At 37.8% G+C, this 14,695-nt stretch overlaps 2 protein-coding genes across 2 annotated transcripts; one reads left to right on the top strand and one right to left on the bottom strand.

Annotated features, from left to right (window-relative positions):
• The first annotated feature begins 2,937 nt into the window (after positions 1-2,937).
• Positions 2,938-4,017, top strand: LOC121412449 (putative nuclease HARBI1). The gene has a single exon (XM_041605260.1). It carries the CDS (start codon positions 2,938-2,940, stop codon positions 4,015-4,017), a length of 1,080 nt encoding a protein of 359 aa, XP_041461194.1.
• An 8,022-nt stretch (positions 4,018-12,039) lies between these two features.
• LOC121412524 lies at positions 12,040-13,618 on the bottom strand. The gene is made up of 2 exons (XM_041605317.1): positions 13,558-13,618; positions 12,040-13,109 (listed from the first exon to the last, which is right to left on the bottom strand). The coding sequence occupies exon 2, from the start codon at positions 13,021-13,023 to the stop codon at positions 12,040-12,042; it is 984 nt and encodes a 327-aa protein (XP_041461251.1). The 5' UTR covers positions 13,024-13,109; positions 13,558-13,618.
• Positions 13,619-14,695: the final 1,077 nt, after the last annotated feature.

A 14,695-nucleotide genomic window follows, 5' to 3' on the forward strand; every position in this document is an offset into this window, starting at 1 on the left:
CCGCACTTACCCTAGGAAATCCTAGGGTACGTACATTGCATTATGTTTACATGTGCATGTACTTCTATTATCTTGTGATAGACTATTATGTTTTTAAACTAGCGTGATCGGGATCAATTGTAGGTTGAATTTTCGATTTAAGATGTTATTTGTTTCCTTTCATTCTTTAATGTCTGTTTTCCCTTTTAGTGTAGTGTTATCTTGTCCCTTTCTTTATTTTCCAATTTAGAGTTTGGCTCATTCCTTTCTATCTTCATTTTCTTTGCCTTTAATCATCTTAATTCATTTCTCTAATCATGCTAATGCATTTGTATATCGGGGAAAATTGTTCTTTCTTACATCATAAAAAGTAGACGCGCAAAAAAGCGAACACTAGCAAAACAGGTTGTGCTCATCAATTTTTTTTATTTGGTTCTTTTGTTATTGTCAATAGTCTGTGAGAGTCTTGCTCCCCGTCCACACCGACCCCTCTCCTTTGATCACATCCGCTTACCAATTTATGACAGGATGTTCTTAGAAATGGGGGGGGGGTATTAATTATCTGATGCGTCAACAACAATGAATAAGGATATTCTTTTCAATTCGGTTCAAATCGGGTCTCTAAAACCCCCACCCTGTAAAAAGTATAAATTTACCCCAATATTGCAGATTTAAAAAGTTTGTCTTTTTGCTACACTTATATGATGATCGTCGAAGTAAAGATTAACCTATCATTTTTACGAACTGCGGTTTTATATTGATAGATTAGTTGGATATCATTGAGGGTCTAGACATTTTTTCAATTATTTCATTTCAGTAAAACAAGATTTTCCTTCGAATATATTTTGTTATATGAATTGGAAATGATAAAACCAAATCACAGCTTGGTACAATACATAATTCAGTGTTATATGGAAGATAAAAATAATAATACATGAGATTTGTAAAGCGCACTTTCCATCTTGATTAGATGCTCAATGCGCTTCAGAGCAGAACAACAAAAACTATTTGCATATATGTAACTATTAAAAACCTTCCTAACGCATTTAGCTTAAATGCTTAAACCCAAGCAAAAGTATGACTTCATCTTTCGACCAAGAATGCACTGCCGAACATCCTAGAAAAAACACCCTAGGATAGACGCGGGCCCTATAACTGCGGGCACTCATGTCCTAGGGGAGCGGAAACGGGCGTCTTCCCGTGTCCGCTCCCCTCAAATGCCCGCTTCGGGCTACCGCGTTTGCCCTAGGGGGCATTGTGACGTTTCCCGCGGCCGGCACTGTACCATCCGAATGGTCGCTCCACCCGGAGATATTCCAGTCTTTCAAAGCCCTCTGGGGGCCCCTGGATATACACTTGTTTGCCACGGCTCTCAACCGGAAGTTACCAACGTTCTGTTCTCGTGTCAATGAAACAGAAGCAACTTCCCTGGATGCATTCTCTATTCATTGGGGGGATCGGAGGTGTTATGCGTTCCCTCCGTTTCATCTCATACCGCAGGTATTGAGGAAGGTGAAGGAAGACCAAGCCTGGCTTCTTCTAGTGGCCCCCAATTGGCCAAGGAGGTACTGGTTTCCACAGCTCCTAGAACTGTTGGAGGGGGACCCGTTCACACTTCCTCTGAGATCAGACATAGTATCTCAGCCTCTATCGGGGATCTTGCATCCTCGGCCGGCGGTCCTCCACTTGACTGCATGGCCGTTATCGGGCAGGACGCCAAAGTGCGCGATGATCTTGGGATAGTGCGTGAATAGGGAGATGCAGCGCGCGCGCAGGAAAGTTGTGTACTCTTTGTTCGGCACGCAAGTTAATCGTAATGAACTTGCAAATCAAATGGGTATATCCAGTTATCTCATAAATAAGAAAATCATGGTATTTTCATATTTTGCATATTCTCCCCGTTAGAAATTACCTGCTTAATTATGCTACTTGCCAAAATTATGAGAACTTTGGTGGTGATTTTTCCAAAGTTGCCAGTATTTAGGCAATGTGAAAGCAAATTATGGGGACTTTTAGCACTGCGTGTAGTATAGGGTGGGAACCGTGGGTGGCTGCTGAGCTAGCGATTTTGAATCTTGCGCCTTGCTTGCTTATCAGACTATATACTCGCATGCTCGTAACTTCAGGAACTTATCCGAAAGGGTATTTTTCGGGGCTGTGTGAATGTGGGAATAATTAAGCGGTATTTACTTGCCCGAAAAAAGTTCTTGTAATTTACCAGGGATTCTTGTGATCGAGGCAGTTTGAAACCATCTTATGTAGTGTGACACCAGAGAGAGATCAAAACAGGGGACAAGTTTTGGAAACTCCTAAAGCCCCTTTCACAATTGGCGCCAAACAGACTACAACGGCTTGCGACTCGAAATTTTTCCCGTTGTACGACTCGTTGTAGCCGTTGTACCACTTATTGTACGATCCAGATGCGACAAAATGGTCGCATCTCGGTCGGGAAAAAAAACCGTGCTGCTGCGATATTTTGAGCGACAGACGCGATGAAAAATAATTGCACGACAGGCAGTACGAGTGTTGTGCGACTTTGCACGCACTCGTAAGACCCAGAACGAGTGTTGCACGAGTATTTTCATGTCGTACGATGATGCATCCTGTCGTACGAGTCCGTTGTACCACCCTAAGACTATTGGAAGACCTGTCTTGCCCCCTTTGCAACGTTGTACGATTTTTTTTCACCCCCAATATAAGCTCGAGAACTCCTGAGCTTTCATCCCAAATGTCTGGACCATCCATACTGTAAACATGGCTGCTGCTCGACCAATAGCTCCTGGGAGGCTCTTGCATTTGCTAAGTCTGAGAAGGCAAATCCAAAACGTTCAAGACAGACATGTCATATTGATGGCCTTACTCATCCGTAGACGTCAAAGACATGCAAGGCAAAGAAGAAGGTGGTGGGTCAAACCCTGGATTGAGAGACGTGTGCTCTTTGGACAGTATTATAATCTGATGACGGAGTTGCAGAGAGAATGTCAGGGTGACTTCCTGAACTACATGAGGATGCCACCAGAAACGTTCCTTGAACTGTTGCAGCGCATCACTCCGAGGATAGAGAAGTCCTATCGCTACCGGCAGCCACTGGATCCTGGGCTCAAACTGGCCATCACCTTGAGATATCTTGCGACCGGCAACAGCTACAAAACCCTGCAGTATGCCTTCCGTGTTGCCCATAATACCATCTCTCTGTTTATACCAGAGGTGTGCCAGGCCATCATCAGTGAATACCAAGATGAAGTATTTTCCTGTCCAACTACCCCAGATGAATGGAGAGAAGTGGCCCGGACTTACGCTGACAGATGGAACTTTCATCATGTCTGCGGAGCCTTGGACGGAAAACACGTGGCCATCAGAAATCCACCAGGCTCTGGTACGATCTACTACAACTACAAGGGTTTCTACAGCCTCATCCTCTTGGCCCTAGTTGATGGCAATTACAAGTTCCTCTGGGCTGACGTTGGTAATCCCGGTTCATCATCGGATGCCCAGGTCTTCAACCACAGCCCGCTGAGACGTGGACTGGAGAATGGTACTCTTGGCCTGCCAGATGATGACCGAGACACCCCTTACTTCTTAATTGGGGACGACGCCTTCCCTCTCAGGACATGGATGCAGAAGCCGTACTCCAACCGTGAGCAGACCGACGAGGAGAGAATCTTCAACTACCGTCTCTCGAGGGCTCGCCGTGTGGTGGAGAACAGCTTTGGCATCCTTGCCCATCGCTGGAGATGCTTGTTGAGTACCCTACAGCTTGATCCAGAAAAAGCCAGGACAGTCATTATGGCCTGCATGTGCCTCCACAACCTAATGAGAGATCGTTTTCCTGGGCTTCAGAACATTGACGTTGACCATGAAGATGAGTTGGGCAACCACATCCCTGGGGTATGGAGAAACGCAGCAGTTCTGCAGGATGTTGAACGAGTTGGCGGAGGCTACCAGGCAAACAAAGAGGGCAAGAAGCTGAGAACTTACCTGAAGCACTACTACAACAGTCCAGTTGGAAGCCTGCCCTGGCAACAACACATGATATAGACTGCCACTTGGCGCACTACTTGGGATACAGCACAGACTCTGCCATAAAAATGGCATGTAAACTTCGATCATGATTTTGTGGAATGAATCATTTCAAAGTAGAAATGAATGACCATGTCAACAGTTATTTTAAACATACATTACTTTTACATCGAAAGGTAGTTTGAAATTTAAAAAGTTAACTCTCCTTAATAACATGTGTTTGAAATAAAATAATGAAGGAGAACATGTTTGAACTAGAACTGCAATCGTTTCAGAACGATGTACATGCATTGACGCCTCTGATTTAATAGAGGGCAAGAAACAGGAGGAGATCAAGAGAAAACTCTAGATGATATACATTCTCAAAATATTACAGGGCGCTATTTCTTAAAGGAATGATCACTGATGCGTAAAACACAGTTGGAGTATGTGAAATGATACAATTGGCAAACCCTGAAAACATGAGACAAAAAATAAATTCAAACAAGGAAGTTATGGCAATTTAACTATTTCAAGACTTTGCAATAGAAGGCGCTATTTCTAAAGGTTATGGTCCCTAATTATGGATAGTATGTCTACCAAATCAGAATGAATTTGGATGAGAAACGGAGGCAGGAGAGGACTAACAAAAATTACATGTTAATCAAATTGGATTTTGGCAGATTTTGCTTTTCATAGGAAATTACATTCTCGAGTCAAACAAATTTCGTCCATTTTTAGACCATGTGGCCGCTGAAGAAAGAGAGAGAGAGAAAGACGCAGAGAGAGTAATGGAAATAAGCATACAAATTCGCTGACAATTCATCAACGTAACCCAGTGTTAAGTACATATCAGAACGATGTGCATGCATAAACTGAGTGTATCGCCTTATTGGACAAATGGCGTGCCATAGTACGTTCAGTTCGTTTTTGCACGAAACCGATGCAATAGACACTGTACAATTCTGTTGTTGATAATGTGTACATAGTGAGCAGTATACCATGTGTTCAGATTGACTTATCTTGAAATTTTCTGCTGTAACCTATGTCGTATTTGGTATCAATGGAAAGAGTATTCCAATGCGGTGACATTGATACCACTTTTATTTGTGCGCAGGCAATAGACCGGAAGTAAATGCCATATAAAGAAAGACATTAAAAATGAAGGTTTTGCACAATAGTTTGAAGCTGACGTCAGATTTTTGTCAGTTTCTGTTACAAAAGGTTGACGAACGGTTGAAGTATATATCAATACTCATATCAGCCAAGTTAGAAAGAATAAACTTCAATAATAAGGAAATAAGAGCAAGTTGAAGTTGTGCTGGCAGTAAAGTGCATTTTTGGGTATTTTGCTGATTTTCGGGAGCATTTTTGAGATATTTCGTCAGTTGTAAGGTATATATTTTTTAAATGGCATGAAAGATCATATCTTGAAGACCCTAAATTCAAAAAAGGGTACGGGTTTGGCCACGCATGACGCAATGAGGAGCATTCAAAGGTAAGCGTTTTTGAAACTTTAGAGGGCATTATTTCGATGACGGAAGGTCAATGATGCGTGAAAATTCAGTAACTTGTATTTTATGATACCGTTATCAATTCCTGAAAGAATGAGCTCAAAATGAATAAAAACAAGAAAGTTATGGCCATTTTACGATTTTTTTACTTTACATTTCAATAAATATGACGTTTTTGAAGGAAGGCTATTTCGGATTTGAATTTAGGACATAAAGATGGCATTTTGAAGGTCAAGTTATACGTCGCAGATGATGGAGCAACTCTTTGACTATCTATAGCAATTTGTTAGAAGTCTGTAGCATGCAGGATAATTGAGATATGAAAGAATGAAGAATGGTATGCAAATGGACTTGAAATTGACAAAATGGCGCCTGGATGGTCATGCATGAGTGATTTTGGAAAATGGAAGACGAGAGGCACAACTAGGGATGCTGGACAACATGTCTACCAAATTTGGATGAATTTGGATGAGGGACGGAGTCAGGGTAGAGCTAACAAAACCATGTGTTAAACAAATGGGATTTTGGTGGAAGAAGAAGAAGAAGAAGATTACGGAATAGGAATATGGAACAAGAACAATGCATTGTCGCCATTGGGCGTCAATGCAAAAAATGTGATTTATGAGAATAAAAAAGATGTACAGATATAACATATTTTCTTTTGTCATTAATCATGTTGTTTTAAACATGATATATATTTTTCAAAGACATTTTATTAACGATAATTAATTTTATTGACCATGTTAATGTTTAAAATAAAGTTTGAAATAAATGTTCCAAAATGGGTCAGTTGTAAATTAAATTGAGAGAGTTCATCAAGTAACAATAACAATCCAAACAAAAGTTCACTGTTCATTTTCTTTATTTGACAAGTCTGACAAGTTCAAATGGATGATGATTGATGTGACGGCGCTGTTGCTGCCTCCTTGATTTAGTGGAATGAATCATTTCAACGAAGAAATGAATGATCATGTCAACATTTATTTTAAACAAAAATTTCTTTGACAATGAAATGTTTGAAGTATTTATAGGCCAACACCTCGCGCGACAGGTGGTGCGGTGTGTCGCACAATGGGTCGTAGCCTTGTACGATCGGTTGTAGTAGTCGTACAACGGGTCGCTAGGTCGCGCGACATATGGCGCTACAAAACGCATATGTCGTGCGACTTAGTCGCATCATCGTTCAACCGTTGCAGCCGTTGTACGACTGTTGCACCCGGAAACATGAAAATAATCGCACGATTACGTCTCACGACTGTTGTATCCTGGTGCAGTGGTCGTTCACCTCTCGTACGATTTTATATATTGCTTGCGACTCAAAGACAACACTTCTACAACAGGACGGAAAAAATATTTTCGAAAAAAAAAATTATCGCACGAGTGAGGCGCCAATTGTGAAAGGGGCTTAACTCATAAAACTCATGTCCATTTTATTGTCTCGCCCACCAGAGGTGAAGGCGAGACTTAGGGATCCAAATGTCATCCGGTGTCCGTCCGTCACAAACCTGTAATGACACATAACTCCACAACCGTAAGTGGCTTTTCAACCAAACTTGGATGGTAGATGGACTTGGGGGACCTGCATGTTATGCTGCAGTTGGAGGTCACATGGTAAGGTCAAAGGTCGTTTTCAGGTCAATGTTAAAGTTTACATGCAAGACTCTCTTATGACACCTAACTCCGCAACCGTAAGTCACTTTTCAACCAAACTTGGATGTTAGATAGACTTGGGGACGTGCATGTTATGCTGCAGTCCGAGGGACATGGTAAGGTCAAAGGTCATTTCAGGTCAACATTAAAGTTTATGTGCAAGGCTCTTATGACAAGTGTTATTCCATCCCAGTCATTTCACAATGAAGTTTCGATATAATTCTCTTGCGTGCCCTCGCAAATCACGATATTTCTGGTTATTTTCATAAGTGGGCGAGACACAAAATTGCTTTTGCCTTGTTGAAATTTCTCGTCAAAAACCTAAAAAACATATCATGATGACTCTACACACAGTAAGCCTTCATCTAAGTGGTTGCTGGAGGCCTTATGTTTCCTGGATCTTCAGTTTGTCTGCCTTCCATTCCATTATTGTTTCTTTGTAAACTGAGTAATTGTTTCACAGATCAATTTCAATCTTTTTTAATGAAAATAATGATGTAAGATGATCTGATTACTTTTTTCATGATTACTAAAATTCATTCAAGGGTTCAAACTCTTACTGTACTTTGCTCTGTGTGAATATGAAAAAGACAGTGATCTTATATGATTTGGGGGTCAAGAAGGCAAAGGTTGTGCAGTCATTATGGATATTGCAATATCTTATTCTTACAATAACAGAAGAACTGTTAGTCAACTTTAATAGTTTCAATCATATTATGTAGTAAGAAAATAGTATATGTTGAATGATTCAGAACAGCTTTGAACAATAAAATACTTCAGAAATCATTTTTAGAAACATGAAAATGTTTGTTAACAATATGTGTCTACAGTTTAGGCTGAAAAATTACATACACCCATGTAATGAAGTGAACTTTGTTTGCTTGCCAAACATTGTAAAATTTACTATATATTCATAAATATGAATACTGCCATGATGAATTTGGTATAAAAATGAAAGAGCGTATTCACATGATTGGAATGCCTTTGGGATTTAAGCATATTTCAGGTTGAATTTTCTTTGAAGAAAAAAAGTATTATTCGTGCCAAATGTATTCTGTGTTTGTTTTTTACATTTTCAAACATCATTGATATAAATGTAAAATCTATGATTTATATTACATTTTTTTCTATTATGATATGTAATTACTGAACAAAAAGTGTAATATGAAATGTTTGTGTTGAGAAGTAACTAGCAGAAATATGAAATGTTTTTGTCAAGTTTTTATTCTTAATTTGTCTAAAATATGAAAATATTTTTGGGAAAAATGACACCTAAATATTTTTCAGCTCCTGATGACAAAGCATTGTGATGAAGGAGCAAGACATACTCATTTATTTGATTTTTTGATAGCACAAATATTTTATAAGTTACAGTACATTTTATGATGTTTGGCAAGTGTTTCAACTTTTCTAGGAATTTCCTGGGTGTATGTAAACCTCTGGCCTCAACTAAATATTATCATTTTAGTAATCGATTCTCAGGGTGTTTGTAATTCATCAATAGCTTCCTCTATTTCCTTGATATTTCCTTTATGTGTAGACCTTGTTGTGTTCCATTTTAATACTTCTTATTGTTTTACACATGTTACTTGAATAAACTAGTGGTAAAGTGATATGGTCATTAGGTACTAAAAGTTAAAGTATGGTCTTGTGATAGGAGGTAAGAGAGCAAGGTATACCGGAATGAATATACAACAGTTGATTGGAGACCTACGGAAGGACAGTCTTTTCTACAAGTTGACATCCAATTTGGATGAAATTTGTGGTGTTATGCTTCTTTGATTTTTCTCTGTGTAATCTAATCAATGCTCTGTAATGGTAAACTTGACCTTTCACTGTTTAATGTAGATTATTTTTTAAAGATATTGTCTCTGAAAAGTTATCAGATTTTATATTTTATATGTATTTTCTTTTATGTTCTTTCAACAGGTAAGTCTAATGCTGGAGATGCAGTCAACGGATATGTGATGATCATGTAAGAGTGCTAAATACATTGCCTCATTATGAGGTAGGTTTCAATCTCTACAAAATTTTTGGAGATGCAATTAAACAAATTTACTATAAAATTATTATTTTTTCAAATTTGTTGAACATGCTTGAGGTAGGTATGATGTTAAACAAATCTTGAGGTAGGTTTCTTGTAAGATTTTGTTTGTGCATAAAAGTTATGAGTAACGAATAAAGATGGATAATAAAACAATTAGCTGGTATAAGCCATTGGGCCAAGGACAGTGCTGAAGATGTTCCATGATACATCAAAATTTTGGTGATCATATTTTTTGTACCTTATACCTTAATATACCTCAGTCACATTTGTTCTACAGCAACTTTATGTGAAGTAAAATATCGCTGTTTTATTCATTTTTATCAAAAACCACTAAACTGGCGGTTTAATAATTATTAAAACCTTGGCTTGCCATCTTCTTTGCGAAGGGAAACCAATACTAAATTTCAATAGTGATACATACACGAAGACAAGGCTGAGAGATACTAAGACAAACTATGGATTGCGAATGTGAGCGAACGACCAGACAAATGATCCGGCGAGTTCTGAGCTGCTCACTGTGACCTACCATTCGCCACACAACTCAGACTATATAAACGTTTCACCTCAAAGTTTCTTCAGTCAATTGGAAGATGCAGCCTTATGCCAAGAAGCGCACACAACGTACAAAACACCCATTCTATTCCCTCGTCTTTGTTTCTAAGCGCATGCCATGTCAAACCATTGCTCACTGTTCTCATTGGGTTATATCAACCCTTCGCTCGCCTTTGGCTGCAATTTGCTCAAAGAGGTGAACCCAAAAATCGATATAGAACATTGAATCCATTAAAGACATATAATAAATACAAAATAAGCATAGTATTTTTTAACATTTAGGTTTATTTTCACAAATCAATGGATCTTGCATTTAATCCAATTTCATAAGCTTTCAATATGTTGATACCAATAGCAGGAAGGAAGGGGGTCAAAATAGACAACCAATTTATTGAAGAAACAAAACCATATATGCAGTAATGCTCACTTTTGATTTTGAATAACAGTACAAAACTTAAGACGTACACCTGTATATATTCTCTAAAAGTTTTCACTCTTTGTATGATATCATGAAACAAATTTATCAATCTGTTCCCATTTCATAAATAAATGTTAAAGGAACAAATTCATAGTTTCTATAACAGATATATAATCAGCCAACCAAAAGAAGGATGTCAGAACAGTGGCTTTAAACGGTTATTCCAAATTTATTATTGTGTCGATTTTTATGAAATGTGCCTCAGATTTTAGGTGGAATATGTACACAATCTCATAGTGAATCATCAAATCATTCCTTTAAAAATAACATGCTTTTGAATTACCTCTATATGTCATATGTTTATGAATTTACACTCCGTATTAACATACAAGATAAGTGTAACTATAGTCCTTCCCTGCCTTATTGATTATTACTTGAAAAGGTGATCTTGACAAAAAATCCTTCAGGTTTCTATACTACGAATGAATGCATGAAATGTTTGCTTACAGCTACCAATTAATATTTTGAGATCATTTGGTATATAAATTCTATTTATGCATTCTACTCACTATCAAGTATATCATATGACAGTCATTTCTCAAAATATTTGTTTGGTGTATTTTGCTCATGATTTTATGTCTTTTGATGTAATTCTTTCCATTCAACCACAACGTCAGATTAAGATTACTATTTACACATATTAGTGATTATCTTGATGATTCTGCACTTCTGCATTGTTATTATTTCTTTCAAGTGTATTTTTTATTGAATCAATGAATTTCTTTTTAGCGGAGGTTATTATGATCATGGTGACAATACCAATTGAATTTATCACTGAAAACACAAGAGTTATTATTAAAACCAAACTGGAATCAGAATCTCCTTCAGAACTTGGTTTTAATGTATGTTGATCTGATGTAGGAACTGAATTTGCCTGAGTAATCTTTTCATGTTCCCCTATATCTTCTAATGGCCTTTGTGAAGGTTCTGCTGTTGATGACTCTGAATCTGATGGACATGGATATAGCCCAAGAATTGCTGTATTACTTATAGAAAAATCTCTAATGAAATCTTTGCATTGACACATATTGCTCACCCTATCATACGTTGACGAGCAACAGAATATTGGAAGAGATTTTCTTATCCAAAGGGTTTGCACTAAGGTGGTTCTGTTCTGATTTATTGGTCGTGTCCATGGAGGCATCCTCTCTCCATTTTGGTAACATTCAATTAAACCCTGACGACTGCCGATTGAAGCAGTACATTTCAGGTGAAACCAGATAGTACTGCTCGTATCGACCTGATTAGGCCCTAGGACACATTGTGCTTTACTTGGTGGGAACTCGATGTTAAGTCCAACTTTCTTGGTTTGTTGTTCATTGATATGACCATTCTGGTAAACCTTACAGATGTATGTTCCAGCATCTTCTCTGGAAACATTTTCAATTTTCACACGAACTAGGAACATTTGATACGGGACATCAAGTGCTGTATGTTTCTCTATAAATACAGAAAACCTTTCACGTTGGTCAGGACTCAGTCCTGTTTCTAACATTACATCATGTTGGTAAAATGGAGCTCTTCTACCCAGTCTTATCTCAACATCTAAATCATGTTCTTGGTTATAGTGATATAGGAGTTCTGCCTGCCCACCCTCATTAAAACTTAGCTGTGTTGAAGAACAGGTATATATTCTTAGCACTATAAGTAGGATGAATAGGCAGATATCGCGATTTACAAAACCTCCAATTTGATGTGATAAGAACATGATTGTAGGGTCAATAATTAAATGCTTTTCAATGTTTTCTACACCTTTCGATATGTGGGTCAAAGATAAATAGAGTATGAGAATTCCCAAGAGATATTAAGACAAATAGATTTTAAGTATATTTAAGGATATTATGATCAGTTTTCTCGAATGGTTTTGCAAAAATTAAGAGAGCAAGTGCTACACAAAGGATTGTAAGTGTAATTACAGCAGCACGATATTCAGTATATGAACAAAGATGAAGTTCACAGTCTCTGCTGTGTTGATCAAGTAGGAGATTTGCTTCAGTTTGTTCTACGTCTTGCTTTGTAGATTCTTCTTCTGTCTCTCTGACTGTTGTCTGAACAGTTGAAGAGATGCCCAGCTTATTTGTAGGTTTTGTTGAATGTTGTAAGGAGTGGAAGTCATCACAGTCTTGTATATTCTTGGTGAACCTTGTGCTGACCGAACAGCAAGATAGGTCCTGGTGCCTCTTCAACCAGAATGTTGCAGAGTAGAACTTGCTGCCTGTAATGTGAAGAGGAGTGTGTATGAGGGTATTGTCTTTTCTGTTGGAGTAACACAAGACGTCTGCCTTGGGGTAGCTATTCCGACCGTTGCAGCGAAGGACAGAGAGGTTGAAAAATGTTGCCGCTTCAAGAGGAATCTTTTCCTTATTATCAACCCAGTTACAGTCCACTGGCCCAGGAGGGTAGTAAATCAGTAGTTTTACTTTCTGAATGACTGTAGTTGTATTGCATGTGAATGTACATTGATAGGTTCCCCTATCTGTTGCATGTGTGTTTCTGATGCTAAGAGACACCCCAAAGAATCCAAAAGCAGAATGGATGTGAACTGATGATCTGAGAAGTTTTTCATATGAATATTTATGCGAAAAGGTCTCTTTTCCATTGATATTGAAAGTCACTCCATTGTAAGAGAGCTTGAAATTACATGTGCTTTGAATATCAGGTGTAACAAAGAGGAACTGAGCTTCTTCATTCTCATCCAGAGTTACTACTTGGGTTTGATTTGGAGGAGAGCTTGTAGATTCTTGAAGATTACTGAGTACTAACAGGATTGGGAGAATTCCACAAAAAATGACTAGTCCTTTCATGTTGAAAGCATTCTTGGTGCATCGAGAAATGCATACTTTTCCTTCTGAATATTACGACAGACTCTTCACTATTTTGTTCTGATCATCTGTGAAGAAGAGAAAAATCATGCATTTAGAATATGGTAGTTTCATTTCCTTGATAGGTCACCATGCAAATGGTATGTTGTTATTTCTGTGCTAAAATTTTAATTAATCCATGCAACTCAAGTTTTTTTTATTTTGACATGATAGAATGCAAAATGAAATATTTAAAAGAATAAGATTAGCCTACAAAGACACCATTTTCTTTCTACAATATGCATTTATTTGACATAACTCTATTAATTTTTTGAATAATTATTTTTTTTTCTTTAAATCAAAGTAAGTCTTACCTGGTTACAAATCCCTGAAGAAGAAATAAAGGAAAAGTGTGGAACTTTCTGTTAGCCTTAGCATACACACACACCATTTTCATTCTACAATATGTAGTTATTTGACATAAATCTATTAATTTTTTTAATCATTATTTTGTATTTGAAACAAAGTAGGTCTTACCTTGTTACAAATCCCTGAAGATTAAGAATTAAAGGAAAACTGTGGAATGGGTACAACTTGGTCACCATCCACTCTTTACCTAATCCAACTACACCCATCTATATTGAAACTTATTATTTCTCGTATAACTGCAGAGTGTTCATTTTATTGTTGTGTTGTTTGAACAAATAGCTGCAAGTTAATCATTAACTTCATGTGAGCATGCCTTACTGCTTGATGGTCATTGTTCATGTCTGATATTGATTTTCTTTGATAATCATGAAGATAAATTTTTACTTTATATGATATCATACTGTTTGTATTGCTAAAAAGTTAAATATGATTAAAGTTCAAGCTTTATCGTTTGAGGGGTGGCATGATGCATGAATGTGAACAGGGCGTGAATTACCCAAAGACAAAACCTGATAAAAGATAACATTTATTTTGATGAAGAGATTTTCCACATTTAAAAAAATAAGTGTCATACTGTGTATTCAAAGAATAAGAATTATGAACTTAAATAATAATTTTACCTCTTACACTACAACAACATAATCGAGAGTAAATTGGTTTTCTTTCAAATATGGAATCTCACATTTACAGAGCTACCAAGTCTCACGCATTGTGCGTGAGTCTCACGCATTCAGGGTCCGTCTCACGATCTCACGCATGGCACCCATTTTTCTCACGCATCGGGACCCAACAGAAAAAAAAGAGAAAAAGTAGCATTATTCGCTAGATTATACGACTGGCCGACCGCCTTCGCGTCTCGCCCGGCACGCGAGACGAATCGAGAGTGCAGTCAGCGCACAGCTAGTACGTGATACAATGAATCGCGTGCATGCATCGCATGGTTTTGCAGTATGGATCGATATCATGATGAAGCCCATATCTCATGCGCGCGCCTTTTCGCAACATACGAGTGTACGTGTAAGTACTGGCCGCGCGCGCGTATAGACGCCGAGTCATGAAAATCTCACGCATAACATTTTTTTGAACTTGGCATCTCTGCATTTATTTACCAATTATGTTTAATATAAAACAATGTAAAGGTGGCTTTCTTTTATCTTTTTGCTCTCGGTGGGTTGGATTTGCTCAGATTGTTGATGTAATTACTACACCTTAATGTTATTACACAATGTGATTACAGGTGACTTTT

Source organism: Lytechinus variegatus, chromosome 4, assembly GCF_018143015.1.
Source record: "Lytechinus variegatus isolate NC3 chromosome 4, Lvar_3.0, whole genome shotgun sequence".
In the NCBI taxonomy this organism is placed as follows: domain Eukaryota; kingdom Metazoa; phylum Echinodermata; class Echinoidea; order Temnopleuroida; family Toxopneustidae; genus Lytechinus; species Lytechinus variegatus.